The following is a 15,000-nucleotide window of genomic DNA, read 5'->3' as shown; positions in this document are numbered from 1 at the left end:
TGTGTGGTGTGTGTGGTGTGTGTGGTGTGTGTGGTGTGTGTGGTGTGTGTGGTGTGTGTGTGTGTGTGTGTGTGGTGTGTGTGGTGTGTGTGTGTGTGTGGTGTGTGTGGTGTGTGTGGTGTGTGTGGTGTGTGTGGTGTGTGTGGTGTGTGTGTGTGTGTGTGTGTGGTGTGTGTGGTGTGTGTGTGTGTGTGGTGTGTGTGGTGTGTGTGTGCAGTGTGTGGTGTGTGTGGTGTGTGTGGTGTGTGTGGTGTGTGTGGTGTGTGTGGTGTGTGTGGTGTGTGTGGTGTGTGTGGTGTGTGTGGTGTGTGTGGTGTGTGTGTGTGTGTGCAGTGTGTGGTGTGTGTGGTGTGTGTGGTGTGTGTGGTGTGTGTGGTGTGTGTGGTGTGTGTGGTGTGTGTGGTGTGTGTGGTGTGTGTGGTGTGTGTGGTGTGTGTGTGGTGTGTGTGGTGTGTGTGGTGTGTGTGGTGTGTGTGGTGTGTGTGGTGTGTGTGGTGTGTGTGGTGTGTGTGGTGTGTGTGTGTGTGTGTGTGTGGTGTGTGTGGTGTGTGTGTGTGTGTGGTGTGTGTGGTGTGTGTGGTGTGTGTGGTGTGTGTGGTGTGTGTGGTGTGTGTGGTGTGTGTGGTGTGTGTGGTGTGTGTGGTGTGTGTGCAGTGTGTGGTGTGTGTGGTGTGTGTGGTGTGTGTGGTGTGTGTGGTGTGTGTGGTGTGTGTGGTGTGTGTGGTGTGTGTGGTGTGTGTGGTGTGTGTGTGTGTGTGCAGTGTGTGGTGTGTGTGGTGTGTGTGGTGTGTGTGGTGTGTGTGGTGTGTGTGGTGTGTGTGGTGTGTGTGTGTGTGTGCAGTGTGTGGTGTGTGTGGTGTGTGTGGTGTGTGTGGTGTGTGTGGTGTGTGTGGTGTGTGTGGTGTGTGTGGTGTGTGTGGTGTGTGTGGTGTGTGTGGTGTGTGTGGTGTGTGTGGTGTGTGTGGTGTGTGTGGTGTGTGTGGTGTGTGTGGTGTGTGTGGTGTGTGTGGTGTGTGTGTGTGTGTGGTGTGTGTGGTGTGTGTGGTGTGTGTGGTGTGTGTGGTGTGTGTGTGTGTGTGGTGTGTGTGGTGTGTGTGGTGTGTGTGGTGTGTGTGGTGTGTGTGGTGTGTGTGGTGTGTGTGGTGTGTGTGTGGTGTGTGTGGTGTGTGTGGTGTGTGTGTGTGTGTGGTTCATGTGACTTACCCTGCACATGCCATGAACAGCACTATGACCCAGGAAAATTGTGGCTTAATTTGACTGACATTTGAATCTTTGTCATGACACAGAACAGTTAAACACAGTTAAACTCATACATTAAACTAAATCATTCAAAAAATGCATGTTTGATATAAACTTTTTTTTTTTTTCTAAATTGAGGAGAAATATAGCATTTTTATTTTGTGTGTTTTAATAGTAGGATTATATTCAAAGTTCCCATTTTAAACACAAATAAAAACAGGGGTTTGAAAAATGAACTGCTTAACAATAAAGAATAAGATATATTTCAGAACATATTTGTAGAGGTCAAATCTAGAGTTAGCAAAATATTTAAAATAATCTAATTGGTTATAGAGAAAATGATGTTTATTGGTAAATGGATTCAGTTGTATCATCTGGACACTGTTCTAGAAACACCTGATGTTTCGACTCTGTGGATTCTCAATCTGTGGATCTAGTGATCACATGACATGGTATTTATGTATTTATTCATTTTTATCGGGGCCTGCTGCGGCTGGTGCATAGTGCGCAGATGCTAGCGCCAGTACAGAGCTAGCTAGCTTAAGTGTAACCTTGCTAACCTGATTCTCTGGGACATTTTCCCCTTGTTTTTCCTCGGCGTGATAAGTGTCGTCTGCTTCCACATAAAAACAGCTCTACTGTTTTATTATTTACAATGATTTCAATGGGTTCAACCGCAGCCAGACAGACACGGCCATACTAAGCCGCTATAATCCTGGATGTCTGTAGTACAGCCCATTACAGGGCTGTTAGGGTAACAAAGAAGATTAGTTTAAGGCAAAACAGTACTACAAATAGATAAACAGGACAGGCTATTGTCATGAAGTTGGGCAGGGCTTACTCAGAGCAGAATATCCCAGTTCTCAGACTAGATCCACAGATTGAGGACAAAAACAGTGTTCAGATGACTAGAACACATCTTTACAATGGATCTACAATGGTAATGAGGGATTACACTGATATCAAGTCATCAAAACAACTAGTATACTGTATATATCATTATATATATTATTATTAAGTCTAATTGAAAGCTGATGACTTGGCTCAGGACAAAGACTAGGACTTAGAATAGTTAAAGAAATACTGATTGAAAGCGTGGTTTAGGTTCTTATTTATTAAAGGCACAGAATATAACTTTCAAAGTGAAGTGTCCACTGCTTGTTTCAAGAACATTTGATTGTTTTCCCTCATAAAATTATCTACCGTATTTTCCGGACTAAAAGTTACACATTTTTTCATAGTTTTGGCCGGGGTGCGACTTATACTTATATTTATACTTATATACTTATATATATACTCCGGAGTGACTTTTACATGACATTATTTGTTATTTTCACATTTCTCCAGTGACACTTTATTCTCTATTATGCATTTTTTGACTGGCGACTTATAGTCCGGAAAACACAGTACCTTACATTTACTTAATAACAGGTGTTTTTAATTCCTGAAAATGATGCTCAGGTCATTGGGTCATAGTGCTGTAAAATGTCATGGAGCATGAATGAGTTTTAACGAACACATGAATGAGCAGAAAGCAGGTGAACTCTTCATTATGTCTGCACAGTATGTGGGTTAGAGGAGGGACCACAGAGGAGGGAGAGGGACGGACCACAGAGGAGGGAGAGGGACGGACCACAGAGGAGGGAGAGGGACGGACCACAGAGGAGGGAGAGGGACGGACCACAGAGGAGGGAGAGGGACGGACCACAGAGGAGGGAGAGGGACGGACCACAGAGGAGGGAGAGGGACGGACCACAGAGGAGGGACGGACCACAGAGGAGGGAGAGGGACGGACCACAGAGGAGGGAGAGGGACGGACCACAGAGGAGGGAGAGGGACGGACCACAGAGGAGGGAGAGGGACGGACCACAGAGGAGGGAGAGGGACGGACCACAGAGGAGGGAGAGGGACGGACCACAGAGGAGGGAGAGGGACGGACCACAGAGGAGGGAGAGGGACGGACCACAGAGGAGGGAGAGGGACGGACCACAGAGGAGGGACGGACCACAGAGGAGGGAGAGGGACGGACCACAGAGGAGGGAGAGGGACGGACCACAGAGGAGGGAGAGGGACGGACCACAGAGGAGGGAGAGGGACGGACCACAGAGGAGGGAGAGGGACGGACCACAGAGGAGGGAGAGGGACGGACCACAGAGGAGGGACGGACCACAGACGAGGGAGAGGGACGGACCACAGAGGAGGGACGGACCACAGAGGAGGGAGAGGGACGGACCACAGAGGAGGGACGGACCACAGAGGAGGGAGAGGGACGGACCACAGAGGAGGGAGAGGGACGGACCACAGAGGAGGGAGAGGGACGGACCACAGAGGAGGGAGAGGGACGGACCACAGAGGAGGGAGAGGGACGGACCACAGAGGAGGGAGAGGGACGGACCACAGAGGAGGGAGAGGGACGGACCACAGAGGAGGGACGGACCACAGAGGAGGGAGAGGGACGGACCACAGAGGAGGGACGGACCACAGAGGAGGGAGAGGGACGGACCACAGAGGAGGGAGAGGGACGGACCACAGAGGAGGGAGAGGGACGGACCACAGAGGAGGGAGAGGGACGGAGAGGGACGGACCACAGAGGAGGGAGAGGGACGGACCACAGAGGAGGGAGAGGGACGGACCACAGAGGAGGGACGGACCACAGAGGAGGGAGAGGGACGGACCACAGAGGAGGGACGGACCACAGAGGAGGGAGAGGGACGGACCACAGAGGAGGGAGAGGGACGGACCACAGAGGAGGGAGAGGGACGGACCACAGAGGAGGGAGAGGGACGGACCACAGAGGAGGGAGAGGGACGGACCACAGAGGAGGGACGGACCACAGAGGAGGGAGAGGGACGGACCACAGAGGAGGGAGAGGGACGGACCACAGAGGAGGGAGAGGGACGGACCACAGAGGAGGGAGAGGGACGGACCACAGAGGAGGGAGAGGGACGGACCACAGAGGAGGGAGAGGGACGGACCACAGAGGAGGGAGAGGGACGGACCACAGAGGAGGGACGGACCACAGAGGAGGGAGAGGGACGGACCACAGAGGAGGGAGAGGGACGGACCACAGAGGAGGGAGAGGGACGGACCACAGAGGAGGGAGAGGGACGGACCACAGAGGAGGGAGAGGGACGGACCACAGAGGAGGGAGAGGGACGGACCACAGAGGAGGGAGAGGGACGGACCACAGAGGAGGGACGGACCACAGACGAGGGAGAGGGACGGACCACAGAGGAGGGACGGACCACAGAGGAGGGAGAGGGACGGACCACAGAGGAGGGACGGACCACAGAGGAGGGAGAGGGACGGACCACAGAGGAGGGAGAGGGACGGACCACAGAGGAGGGAGAGGGACGGACCACAGAGGAGGGAGAGGGACGGACCACAGAGGAGGGAGAGGGACGGACCACAGAGGAGGGACGGACCACAGAGGAGGGAGAGGGACGGACCACAGAGGAGGGACGGACCACAGAGGAGGGAGAGGGACGGACCACAGAGGGATACAGAGGAGGGACAAAACAGAACATAAGCCATGTTTCCATTGGTTAACTTTGGAGCAGATTGGTCCAGTCTAAAATAAACAGGTGAAAAAGTGAACAGGACCGACTCATTTAAGGGATGTGGGCTGAGACAGGGCTAGCTCACTGCTAGCTTACTGCTAGCTTAAAGTGGTCTGGCTTGCTTTCAGTTCCTGGAACGCTTTTGAACAAGATGATTGGATAACAGAGAACACAGACTCAGATGAAAACTAAGTGGCAAATTCAAGATTGAAGAACATAAACTTCCAGAGCTGGACTCAGATGCGTGTGTTACATCAAGGCCGTGGCCAAGCGCCGTTTAACTTCATCAGTGTGGGCCGTTTTAAGAGCATCTCAAAGTTAGATTTGGCTCCCAAAGGAAACAACATTTGTTAGCTATTCTTACTTTTGACCTATTTATTGACCTTCAACGTTTTTGTTGATTTGTCAACATGATTTTGGACCTGGTGCAGTCTTTAGCGTGCCAGGAGAGACTCAGTTCACCATCAGCATAATCGCCTGCCACAGATAAACCAACTCTCCAGACGCGTCTAGATATAAATGTATAGATATTTCCCTTTTGAGATGCTACAAGACCCAAAATATGATATTTCCAGTGCATAAGGCATCTAACATTATTGAAAGCAAATGCATTACATAAAGAGAAGTTAAAACAGTGTAGAAGAGAAATAAATGCAGCATAAGCTGAGGAGAAACTGAACATTTCCTGTTTAATCTAGCTTTAGACATGTCTCACAGCCACACAAACGTGGAATTAGAAAATGACTTTTTGTTTATTGCTGAGATTGGAGATCATGATTCATGAAGTATAATTTAGTTACAGTTTAAATTGTTTTTATTGAGAGACATTGTTTATGTTATTGTAAAGTCAGTTGTTCTCGTAGCATCATGGCCTCTGGCCATCAAAGAAGCCTTCCAAAGTGCTCCAGAGCAAACCAACCTGGGTTATCTGAACCGGTCGAAACGTGGCTATTAAGGGACCAAGGGGAGACGGAGAGGGACCGACGAGTAAAAAGCAGGGACAGTACAAAGGAGGTCCAAGGGAGGAGAAAAAGGGACCTGAGACATATCGAATATGGATTGCGAGGAAAAGTGAGAGAGAGTACAGAAGAGGGACGGGGACAAGTGGATGTACAGAGGGTGACAGACGGGGACAAGTGTGAAGTGGATGTACAGAGGGGGACAGACGGGGACAAGTGTGAAGTGGATGTACAGAGGGGGACAGACGGGGACAAGTGGATGTACAGAGGGTGACAGACGGGGACAAGTGGATGTACAGAGGGTGACAGACGGGGACAAGTGGATGTACAGAGGGTGACAGACGGGGACAAGTGTGAAGTGGATGTACAGAGGGTGACAGACGGGGACAAGTGGATGTACAGAGGGGGACAGACGGGGACAAGTGGATGTACAGAGGGTGACAGACGGGGACAACAGAGTTTAGAACATGCTCAGATTGAGCGTACTGATCTCTGATTGACACAAAATAGGTCGGGTTGACATCAATGCTGTGATAACACTTCTGCTCATTGCGTTAGCCAATATTGCAATACTGACACTATATCTTGTGTAATATAATTCATGTTATAATAATATTTGCCTGATTCCCTTTGCTAACTCGTTTTTTCTCTCTCGACACAGAAGCCAAACTCCAGTTGGAACTTACTTGTGTGAATCAGATGTGAGGTTGGTAGTGGAGGCCATGAGGAATCAGAATTCACAAATATCAGAAGCTTCAGTGATATTTGAGGGATGAGAAACAACATGTCTATGATCTTTATGTGTGTTACTTGTGCTAAATGCATGTGCAATCAGCGCCCCGCTGGTCTTATACTGATGCCAAATAAGATTTTCAGCCCATTACGTAGGTATAATAATAATATAAGAATCCTTTCATAAATGAATGTTTCTAAGGCACTATCAAAGTTGTTGAATAAACTTTTTGCATTAGTATAATGTCTACAAGGAAACTACCTAAACTATCAGAATACAACCTGGCTGCCTTTGTCGAGAGAAAGTTTGAAAACATTAAAAATATTACATTTAATAGTTTTCAGCATTTTCTCTGTCTTCTGAATACATGCTTTTGGAAAATCCATTGTTGTTAATATTGCTAAGATGCTAACTTTCACTCCAAGCTAACACAAAAGGTGCACAATGTCACTTTAAGGTGAGGGATCGGTCACCTACTTGACTCCTGCTCATGTTATTGCTTGGCCTACAACATATGCCAAACCACGGCATAGAAGCCGTTTACTCTAACTTTAGCCAAATCACTCAAGTAGAATTACTTATGTTTGGGTGACGTCAGCTCTGTCTCTGGACCCAAATGCATTCCACCAATAAAAGAACATTGCCCAAGTGCTCCAGGGTAAACCGGTCTGGGGGGCAAGGCCAACTCAAAACTGGTAATACTTACCACGTTCTCCACATTTCAAATAAATTCACCACCAGAAAGACTGAATTTACTCTAAACTGTTGCCTTATCCTCATAATAATTTGGTTTGACATGAATGAAATGTTGTCAAATATCAAGGGGATCATGTGAATATACAACCAGATCAAACATCGGATCATTATCTCATTTCTGGAGTAATCAGATTGATAAAATGTCACGTAAACAGTTTCCTATGATGAGCATGATCTGATTGCTTTTGATTGCTCCCAGCGTGGCTGGCCCCTTCAAGTGAAGGGCATTGTGGGTAGCCCTAGATCTGCGTTGTAGTGTTTTGGCACAAGGCTTCTGCTCACCGTTCTGCAATCACTTTTTTTGTTGCTGACGAGATGAATGCCTGTTCAGTGTCAGTACTACGGTTAGAAGATCCTTCATCTAATTATTATTATCTGATATTCAGCTTATTTTTGTCTGGATAAGTAAATATACTCATAGATTTAGCATTTAGGAGACTTTTGCCCAATAAACAAATGATCTAATCACAGTATAGCAAGCGTTTTCCACAACATTCACTAAGAGCATCAGTATAAGACCATCCCAGAGCTGAGCAACACATGCTACTGTACATGTCATGTGCCTGATAACTGTCCTCCCTCAGGTCCAGGCATGCAGAGAGCCCACGCTGCTGTCACTCCAGAGCCCCCCTTCCGGTGCTGCCTGGTGGGACCTACCTTTGCGGACATTGCCATCCGTGGTGCGCTGGAACTCGCCAGCACTGAGCAGGAAGCATGCGCGGTCGTGTGGATAGCGCTCGCGGCTAGTGTTGGAGCCCAGGCCCCCGGTGGCAGGACTGCGCTCGTCCCCTAACACCTGGTCGATGGTGGGACAGTCCTCGTTAGCTAGAGCAGCGTTAGCCGCATCTCCGTTCTGTTTGGAATCTGTGGGACAAACAAGAAAAGTTGTGAGAAATGAGCGGAAGTGTTTTTTTTTACACGGGCCCCCGGTGTTTTTTAGAACACATTTATTTGTACATCGTTTGACCCAACTAATCACAAAGAGGAAGAACAAGAGATGAGTAAACAAGGAACAATCAAAGCTGACGGCCCGCAGTCCTTCCTCATCAGAGGAACGGGGTCCCGCCGGCCTCGATCAAGATTTTCACGACATCTTTACATCAGAAGGGGGAGAGAATATGATGTATCACCAGTTCACCAGCGCTCATGATTTATGAAATAAAGCGCAAAATGCAGCGAGATATGGCGACTCTTAGAGCGAACATAATAGCTGCCGTAGCTCCTGCCGTAGCTCCTGCCGTAGCTCCTGCCGTAGCTCCTGCCGTAGCTCCTGCCGTAGCCACGGCTCTGAAAGCAGGGAGAGTAAGCGGAGGACATTTGGATGAAGATGAGCAGCAGTGTTCTGCAGACAATAAGGGTCGAGATGGAGGGCCAAGCTGATGCAGTCGGAGAACAACAATATGAAAACAAATAAGATCCTGGATTTGGAGTCCAGATCACACAGACCCAACATCAGACTTGTGAGGGCACCTGAGGAAGAGATGACACTGACAGTTTTCTTGAGACGATTATACCTGAGATCACGTCAGAATCTGGATTTGAAGTTCCTCCCATCACAATAGAACGAGCTCATCGTCTGGGCAACAAGACCAGCAGCTGATAAACCACGAGGCCTGAGAATTAGGTTTCTAAACAATCGTGTGGAGGAACTTGTCATGAAGGCTGCAAGGGTTAAAAGAGACCTCCAGGGTTAAAGGAGACCTCCAGGGTTAAAGGAGACCTCCAGGGTTAAAGGAGACCTCCAGGGTTAAAGGAGACCTCCAGAGTTAAAGGAGACCTCCAGTATAAAGGCAAGCGAGTCTTCTTTCTCCCAGATATTGCATACGAGAGTTGTCAACAGCGACAAAATTTCCACAACATCTGCGAGGAGCTCAGGAAGAGAAATCTGAGACATGCATTCTCTTGTGCCGCAACTCTTCTGGTGACTTTCAAAAATAAAACAAAGGCTTTATTACTCACTTCCTGAGATTTGATCAAGCACCCACCCCTCCCCCTGCACAGCTGCACGCTCCCTCTTCCACAGCTGGACAATGGCCTGCATCCGTTCCCCTTCACACCTCCGCCCCGGCCCATCAGCTCCTCACTTCGCCTGGACTCACCCATCCCCCCAGCACACGGTCCCCCTGCCAACCACTGACTGTCACAGCAGCACAGGTGAGGAGTGAGCTGAAGAGGATTAAAGTGAGGAAGGCAGCAGGACCTGATGGCATCAGCCCCAGGCTCCTTAAGTCCTGCGCAGATGAACTGTGTGGAGTTATGGAGCATGTCTTCAACATGAGCCTGAAGCTGAGGGTGGTACCACAGGTCTGGAAGACCTCCTGTCTGGTACCTGTGCCTAAGACACCGCGCCCCAAAGACCTCAACAGCTTCAGGCCAGTGGCTCTCACGTCCCACCTGATGAAGACACTGGAGCTGGTCCTGGACCACCTCCGCTCCACCGTGAGCTCAGCCATGGACCCGCTGCAGTTTGCATATCGGCCTGGCATCGGAGCGGAGGACGCCGTCATCTCCCTGCTGCACCGCTCTCTCTCTCACCTGTAAAAGCCTGGCAGCTCTGTGAGGATCCTGTTCTTTCATCTCTCCAGCGCCTTCAACACCATCAGCTCCTGAGGGACAAGCTGGAGACGGCTGGTGTGGAGTATGACCTGGCAGAGTGGATCCTGGACTACCTCACAGACCGACCCCAGTTTGTGAGAGCACGGGACTGTGTGTCTGACACTCGGACCTGCAGTGTGGGGGCGCCCCAGGGCACCGTCCATGCACCCTTTCACCCTCTACACTGCAGACCTCAGACATGGACAGCTGTGTCCTGCAGAAGTTCTCTGACAACTCTGCCATCATCGAACTCTTCTCGGACGACGATGATGCGGAGTACAGAGGACTGGAGCAGGACTTTGTGGACTGTGTCAGCGGAACCACCTCCTCATCAACGCGGGGAAGACCAAGGAGATGGTGGTGGATTTCCGCAGACGCCACCCCACTGCCCCCTCACCAGTGAACATCCAGGGACGGGACATTGAGAGAGTGACTCATACAAGTACCTGGTGTTCATCTGAACCACAAACTGGACTGGACTCATAACACAGACGCACTGTACAGGAAGAGCCAGAGTCGGCTCTACCTCCTGAGGAGACTCAGGTCTTTTGGAGTGACAGGGCCACTCCTGACAGGGCCACTCCTGAAGACCTTCTCTGACTCTGTGGTGCATCAGCTCCTGTAGGTGTGGTCATCACAGAGGGAGAGGAAGAGGCTGGACAAAGCTCCGTCCTGGACTGTCCTCTGGACTCGGTGCAGGAGGTGGAGGACAGAAGGGTCCTGGCCAAACTCACATGCTGGACCATGAGTGTCGCCCCCTGCAGGACACTCTGTCCCCTGCAGGACACTCTGTCCCCTGCAGGACACTCTGTCCACTCTGGAGAGCAGCTTCAGTGACTGATCCACCCTCGCTGTGTGAAGGAGACGTTTCTGCTGCTGTCAGACTCTACAACAAACACTGTTAGCCCTGAACACGTGCAATACTGACATAATCATGTGAAATACATGTGAAATGTCATATTCATGTGCATATAACTGCTGTATATAAGAGTGTTTACTTTTGCCACTATTATTATTATTTGTATCTATATTGTTATATTTTTTCTTTCTATTCCTTATTAAGATTATAATCAGGATTTGTGTATAAAAGTGTTGTTTATAAGAGCGTTTCTATTAAGAGTGTTTTTTTTTTTCTTTAAAGCTTTCCGTAAGTTATCTGTTCTTTTACTTCTGTACCTACTTAAGTTGCAACACCGAAATGTTCCCATTGCTTGTAAAAATAAAGGCTTAGCTTATCTTATCGTCGTAGGATTGGTTATCCCGCCCCTTTTCGATCATTTACTTGATCAGGCTTTGGGTTAGGTCAGTAAAATCAATCCGATCAACCCAATGGCAACATTACAGGTAGCATCCTTTAATGTGAATGGCATACTAAACCTGATCTAACGCACCAAAATGAAAAAGAAAGAATAGACATATATTTACAAGAGACACATGATGACACAAATCTGCCAACTGTGCCAAACTGTTTTATTACAATTTTAGCTCCTCTATGATCATAAAACATATATTTTGATGTTTTGTAGGCCACTAATACCAATTATAACTGCTAAAAACAATGTATGTGAAAATGTGTAAATATGAGTTTACCCATGAATTTCCCATATGAAGGTGAAAAAAAAAAAAATTATAATATTTTTATTTTATTTTTGTATTGGTATAATAATACATATATCTAACAAAATGCGCGTCCAAAAGGCTAATAAAATCAGAAAACGTTATGCGTAAAATCTAGTCGCCTCCTGCCCAAAAATCTGTCTCTTTACAGCCGTTACGCACGTGAATACAGAGGATTCTGTGTGAATAAACCCTAAGTCCTGCCCCGCATTCTAAAGCTATTCTTATTGGCTAGAATAATATGTCAATCAAAGTCTGATACATGACCACATGCTAGCGCTATGTGGCTAAAAACAATGGAACAATGTGCGTCGAAAGCGGCACTTTTTTTGGCGGCTGTAGCAAACAAACCCGTGGACAGACAAATTGGTGGATGGTCTCATTCTGTAGGTAACAGTCTGAAGAAAAGATCGATGCCAAACACCATCTTATAAGTCAAACAGGTCATTTGTTATGGACGGAGAAATGCGCCGGACGAGCCTTAATCCTGATATCGTCAAAGAAGAAAACTCTGTTTACTTGACAATATCTGGAAATCGGAAAACTTCAGTAAAAATACAAGTGTATATTGTTGTTCAATGATTCCTTACGGACAGACTGAGTACAAGGATGAACAGAATTAAAGACGTTTCGTCCGTCATAAACACAAACAGGACATGCGTTTGTAAAAGTTGAGACTTTCTCACAAACTATTGGCAATTGCTTCTTGGGGCAAATTATTCAATCTAAATCAATGACATATTCGTTTTGTTGAGAAAATAAGCTTTAAAATGATGTATAACTTGCTGGTATTGACCAAGGAAATAAAAGTGATGATGTAAGAGAATATTTGAGATATGGAAAATGCTCTCCGGCCACAGGTGGATGGGAACAGGTTAAACAGCAAAGCACACGCTTGTTTTCTATAGGAATGTCATGGATTTACTTCCATGGAATATGTAGAGATTTAGAAAACATGTGAGTTATGCTCTAACTTCTAAGGTTTAAACTTATGCAAAAGTAACGACTTTTGGTTCTAGCTTTAAAAATTAATGTGAAAAGAGGAACTTTTGTGTTACAGCGAAATGTAAATGTGTCAATAACATATTCCAGCTTTTCTCTGTTAAATGTGCAGAATATATCAATGTTCTAATGAGTATCTTTCTCATCTTCAGAGCTGACCAGTGAGTTTAGTCTGTCTGTGCTGACCAGAGCTCTACAGGTCACTACAGGTCACTACAGGTCACTACAGGTCACTACAGGTCACTACAGGTCACTACAGGTCACTGCAGGTCACTACAGGTCACTGCAGGTCACTACAGGTCACTGCAGGTCACTGCAGGTCACTACAGGTCACTGCAGGTCACTACAGGTCACTACAGGTCACTACAGGTCACTACAGGTCACTACAGGTCACTGCAGGTCACTACAGGTCACTACAGGTCACTACAGGTCACTACAGGTGACTGCAGGTCACTACAGGTCACTGCAGGTCACTGCAGGTCACTACAGGTCACTACAGGTCACTACAGGTCACTACAGGTCACTACAGGTCACTACAGGTCACTGCAGGTCACTACAGGTCACTACAGGTCACTGCAGGTCACTGCAGGTCACTACAGGTCACTACAGGTCACTACAGGTCACTGCAGGTCACTACAGGTCACTGCAGGTCACTGCAGGTCACTGCAGGTCACTACAGGTCACTGCAGGTCACTACAGGTAACTGCAGGTCACTACAGGTCACTACAGGTCACTACAGGTCACTGCAGGTCACTGCAGGTCACTACAGGTCACTACAGGTCACTGCAGGTCACTGCAGGTCACTACAGGTCACTACAGGTCACTACAGGTCACTGCAGGTCACTGCAGGTCACTACAGGTCACTACAGGTCACTACAGGTCACTACAGGTCACTGCAGGTCACTACAGGTCACTACAGGTCACTGCAGGTCACTGCAGGTCACTACAGGTCACTACAGGTCACTACAGGTCACTGCAGGTCACTGCAGGTCACTACAGGTCACTACAGGTCACTACAGGTCACTGCAGGTCACTACAGGTCACTACAGGTCACTGCAGGTCAATACAGGTCACTACAGGTCACTGCAGGTCAATACAGGTCACTACAGGTCACTACAGGTCACTACAGGTCACTACAGGTCACTGCAGGTCAATACAGGTCACTACAGGTCACTGCAGGTCAATACAGGTCACTACAGGTCACTGCAGGTCACTACAGGTCACTACAGGTCACTACAGGTCACTACAGTACATCAGTACTTTGAATTTATAAAATGTCTGTTAGTTTGTTATGACCAAAAAAACTAAATAATTGTTCTACAAAAGAGAAACTGATGTGTCACATATGAAGTGTATGTTATATGACTTGTATAATCTAAACATGTGAAGTGTATGTTATATGACTTGTATAATCTAAACATATGAAGCGTATGTTATATGACTTGTATAATCTAAACATGTGAAGTGTATGTTATATGACATGTATAATCTAAACATGTGAAGTGTATGTTATATGACTTGTATAATCTAAACATGTGAAGTGTATGTTATATGACATGTATAATCTAAACATGTGAAGTGTATGTTATATGACTTGTATAATCTAAACATGTGAAGTGTATGTTATATGACTTGTATAATCTAAACATATGAAGTGTATGTTATATGACTTGTATAATCTAAACATGTGAAGTGTATGTTATATGACTTGTATAATCTAAACATATGAAGTGTATGTTATATGACTTGTATAATCTAAACATGTGAAGTGTATGTTATATGACTTGTATAATCTAAACATATGAAGTGTATGTTATATGACTTGTATTAATCTAAACATGTGAAGTGTATGTTATATGACTTGTATTAATCTAAACATGTGAAGTGTATGTTATATGACTTGTATAATCTAAACATGTGAAGTGTATGTTATATGACTTGTATAATCTAAACATGTGAAGTGTATGTTATATGACTTGTATAATCTAAACATGTGAAGTGTATGTTATATGACTTGTATAATCTAAACATGTGAAGTGTATGTTATATGACTTGTATAATCTAAACATATGAAGTGTATGTTATATGACTTGTATAATCTAAACATATGAAGTGTATGTTATATGACTTGTATAATCTAAACATATGAAGTGTATGTTATATGACTTGTATAATCTAAACATATGAAGTGTATGTTATATGACATGTATAATCTAAACATGTGAAGTGTATGTTATGTGACTTGTATAATCTAAACATGTGAAGTGTATGTTATATGACATGTATAATCTAAACATGTGAAGTGTATGTTATATGACTTGTATAATCTAAACATATGAAGTGTATGTTATATGACTTGTATAATCTAAACATATGAAGTGTATGTTATATGACTTGTATAATCTAAACATGTGAAGTGTATGTTATATGACTTGTATAATATAAACATATGAAGTGTATGTTATATGACTTGTATAATCTAAACATATGAAGTGTATGTTATATGACTTGTATAATCTAAACATATGAAGTGTATGTT

At 46.1% G+C, this 15,000-nt stretch overlaps 1 protein-coding gene across 3 annotated transcripts in view; it reads right to left on the bottom strand.

Annotated features, from left to right (window-relative positions):
* LOC140357811 (voltage-gated potassium channel KCNC1-like) overlaps positions 1-15,000 on the bottom strand; it is a 175,204-nt gene that overhangs the window by 52,710 nt on the left and 107,494 nt on the right. For all 3 annotated transcript variants that reach the window (XM_072442327.1, XM_072442325.1, XM_072442326.1), the window contains exon 4: positions 7,905-8,111. In XM_072442327.1, coding sequence (XP_072298428.1) covers positions 7,905-8,111 — 207 coding nt within the window. The remainder of the gene's footprint in view (positions 1-7,904; positions 8,112-15,000) is intronic.

The sequence above is a fragment of the Eucyclogobius newberryi genome, unplaced genomic scaffold (assembly GCF_026437365.1).
Source record: "Eucyclogobius newberryi isolate DKJ021-1_F unplaced genomic scaffold, fEucNew1.0.hap1 SCAF_13, whole genome shotgun sequence".
Classification (NCBI taxonomy): Eukaryota; Metazoa; Chordata; class Actinopteri; order Gobiiformes; family Gobiidae; genus Eucyclogobius; species Eucyclogobius newberryi.
This window is presented reverse-complemented; position numbering and strand designations above follow the sequence as displayed.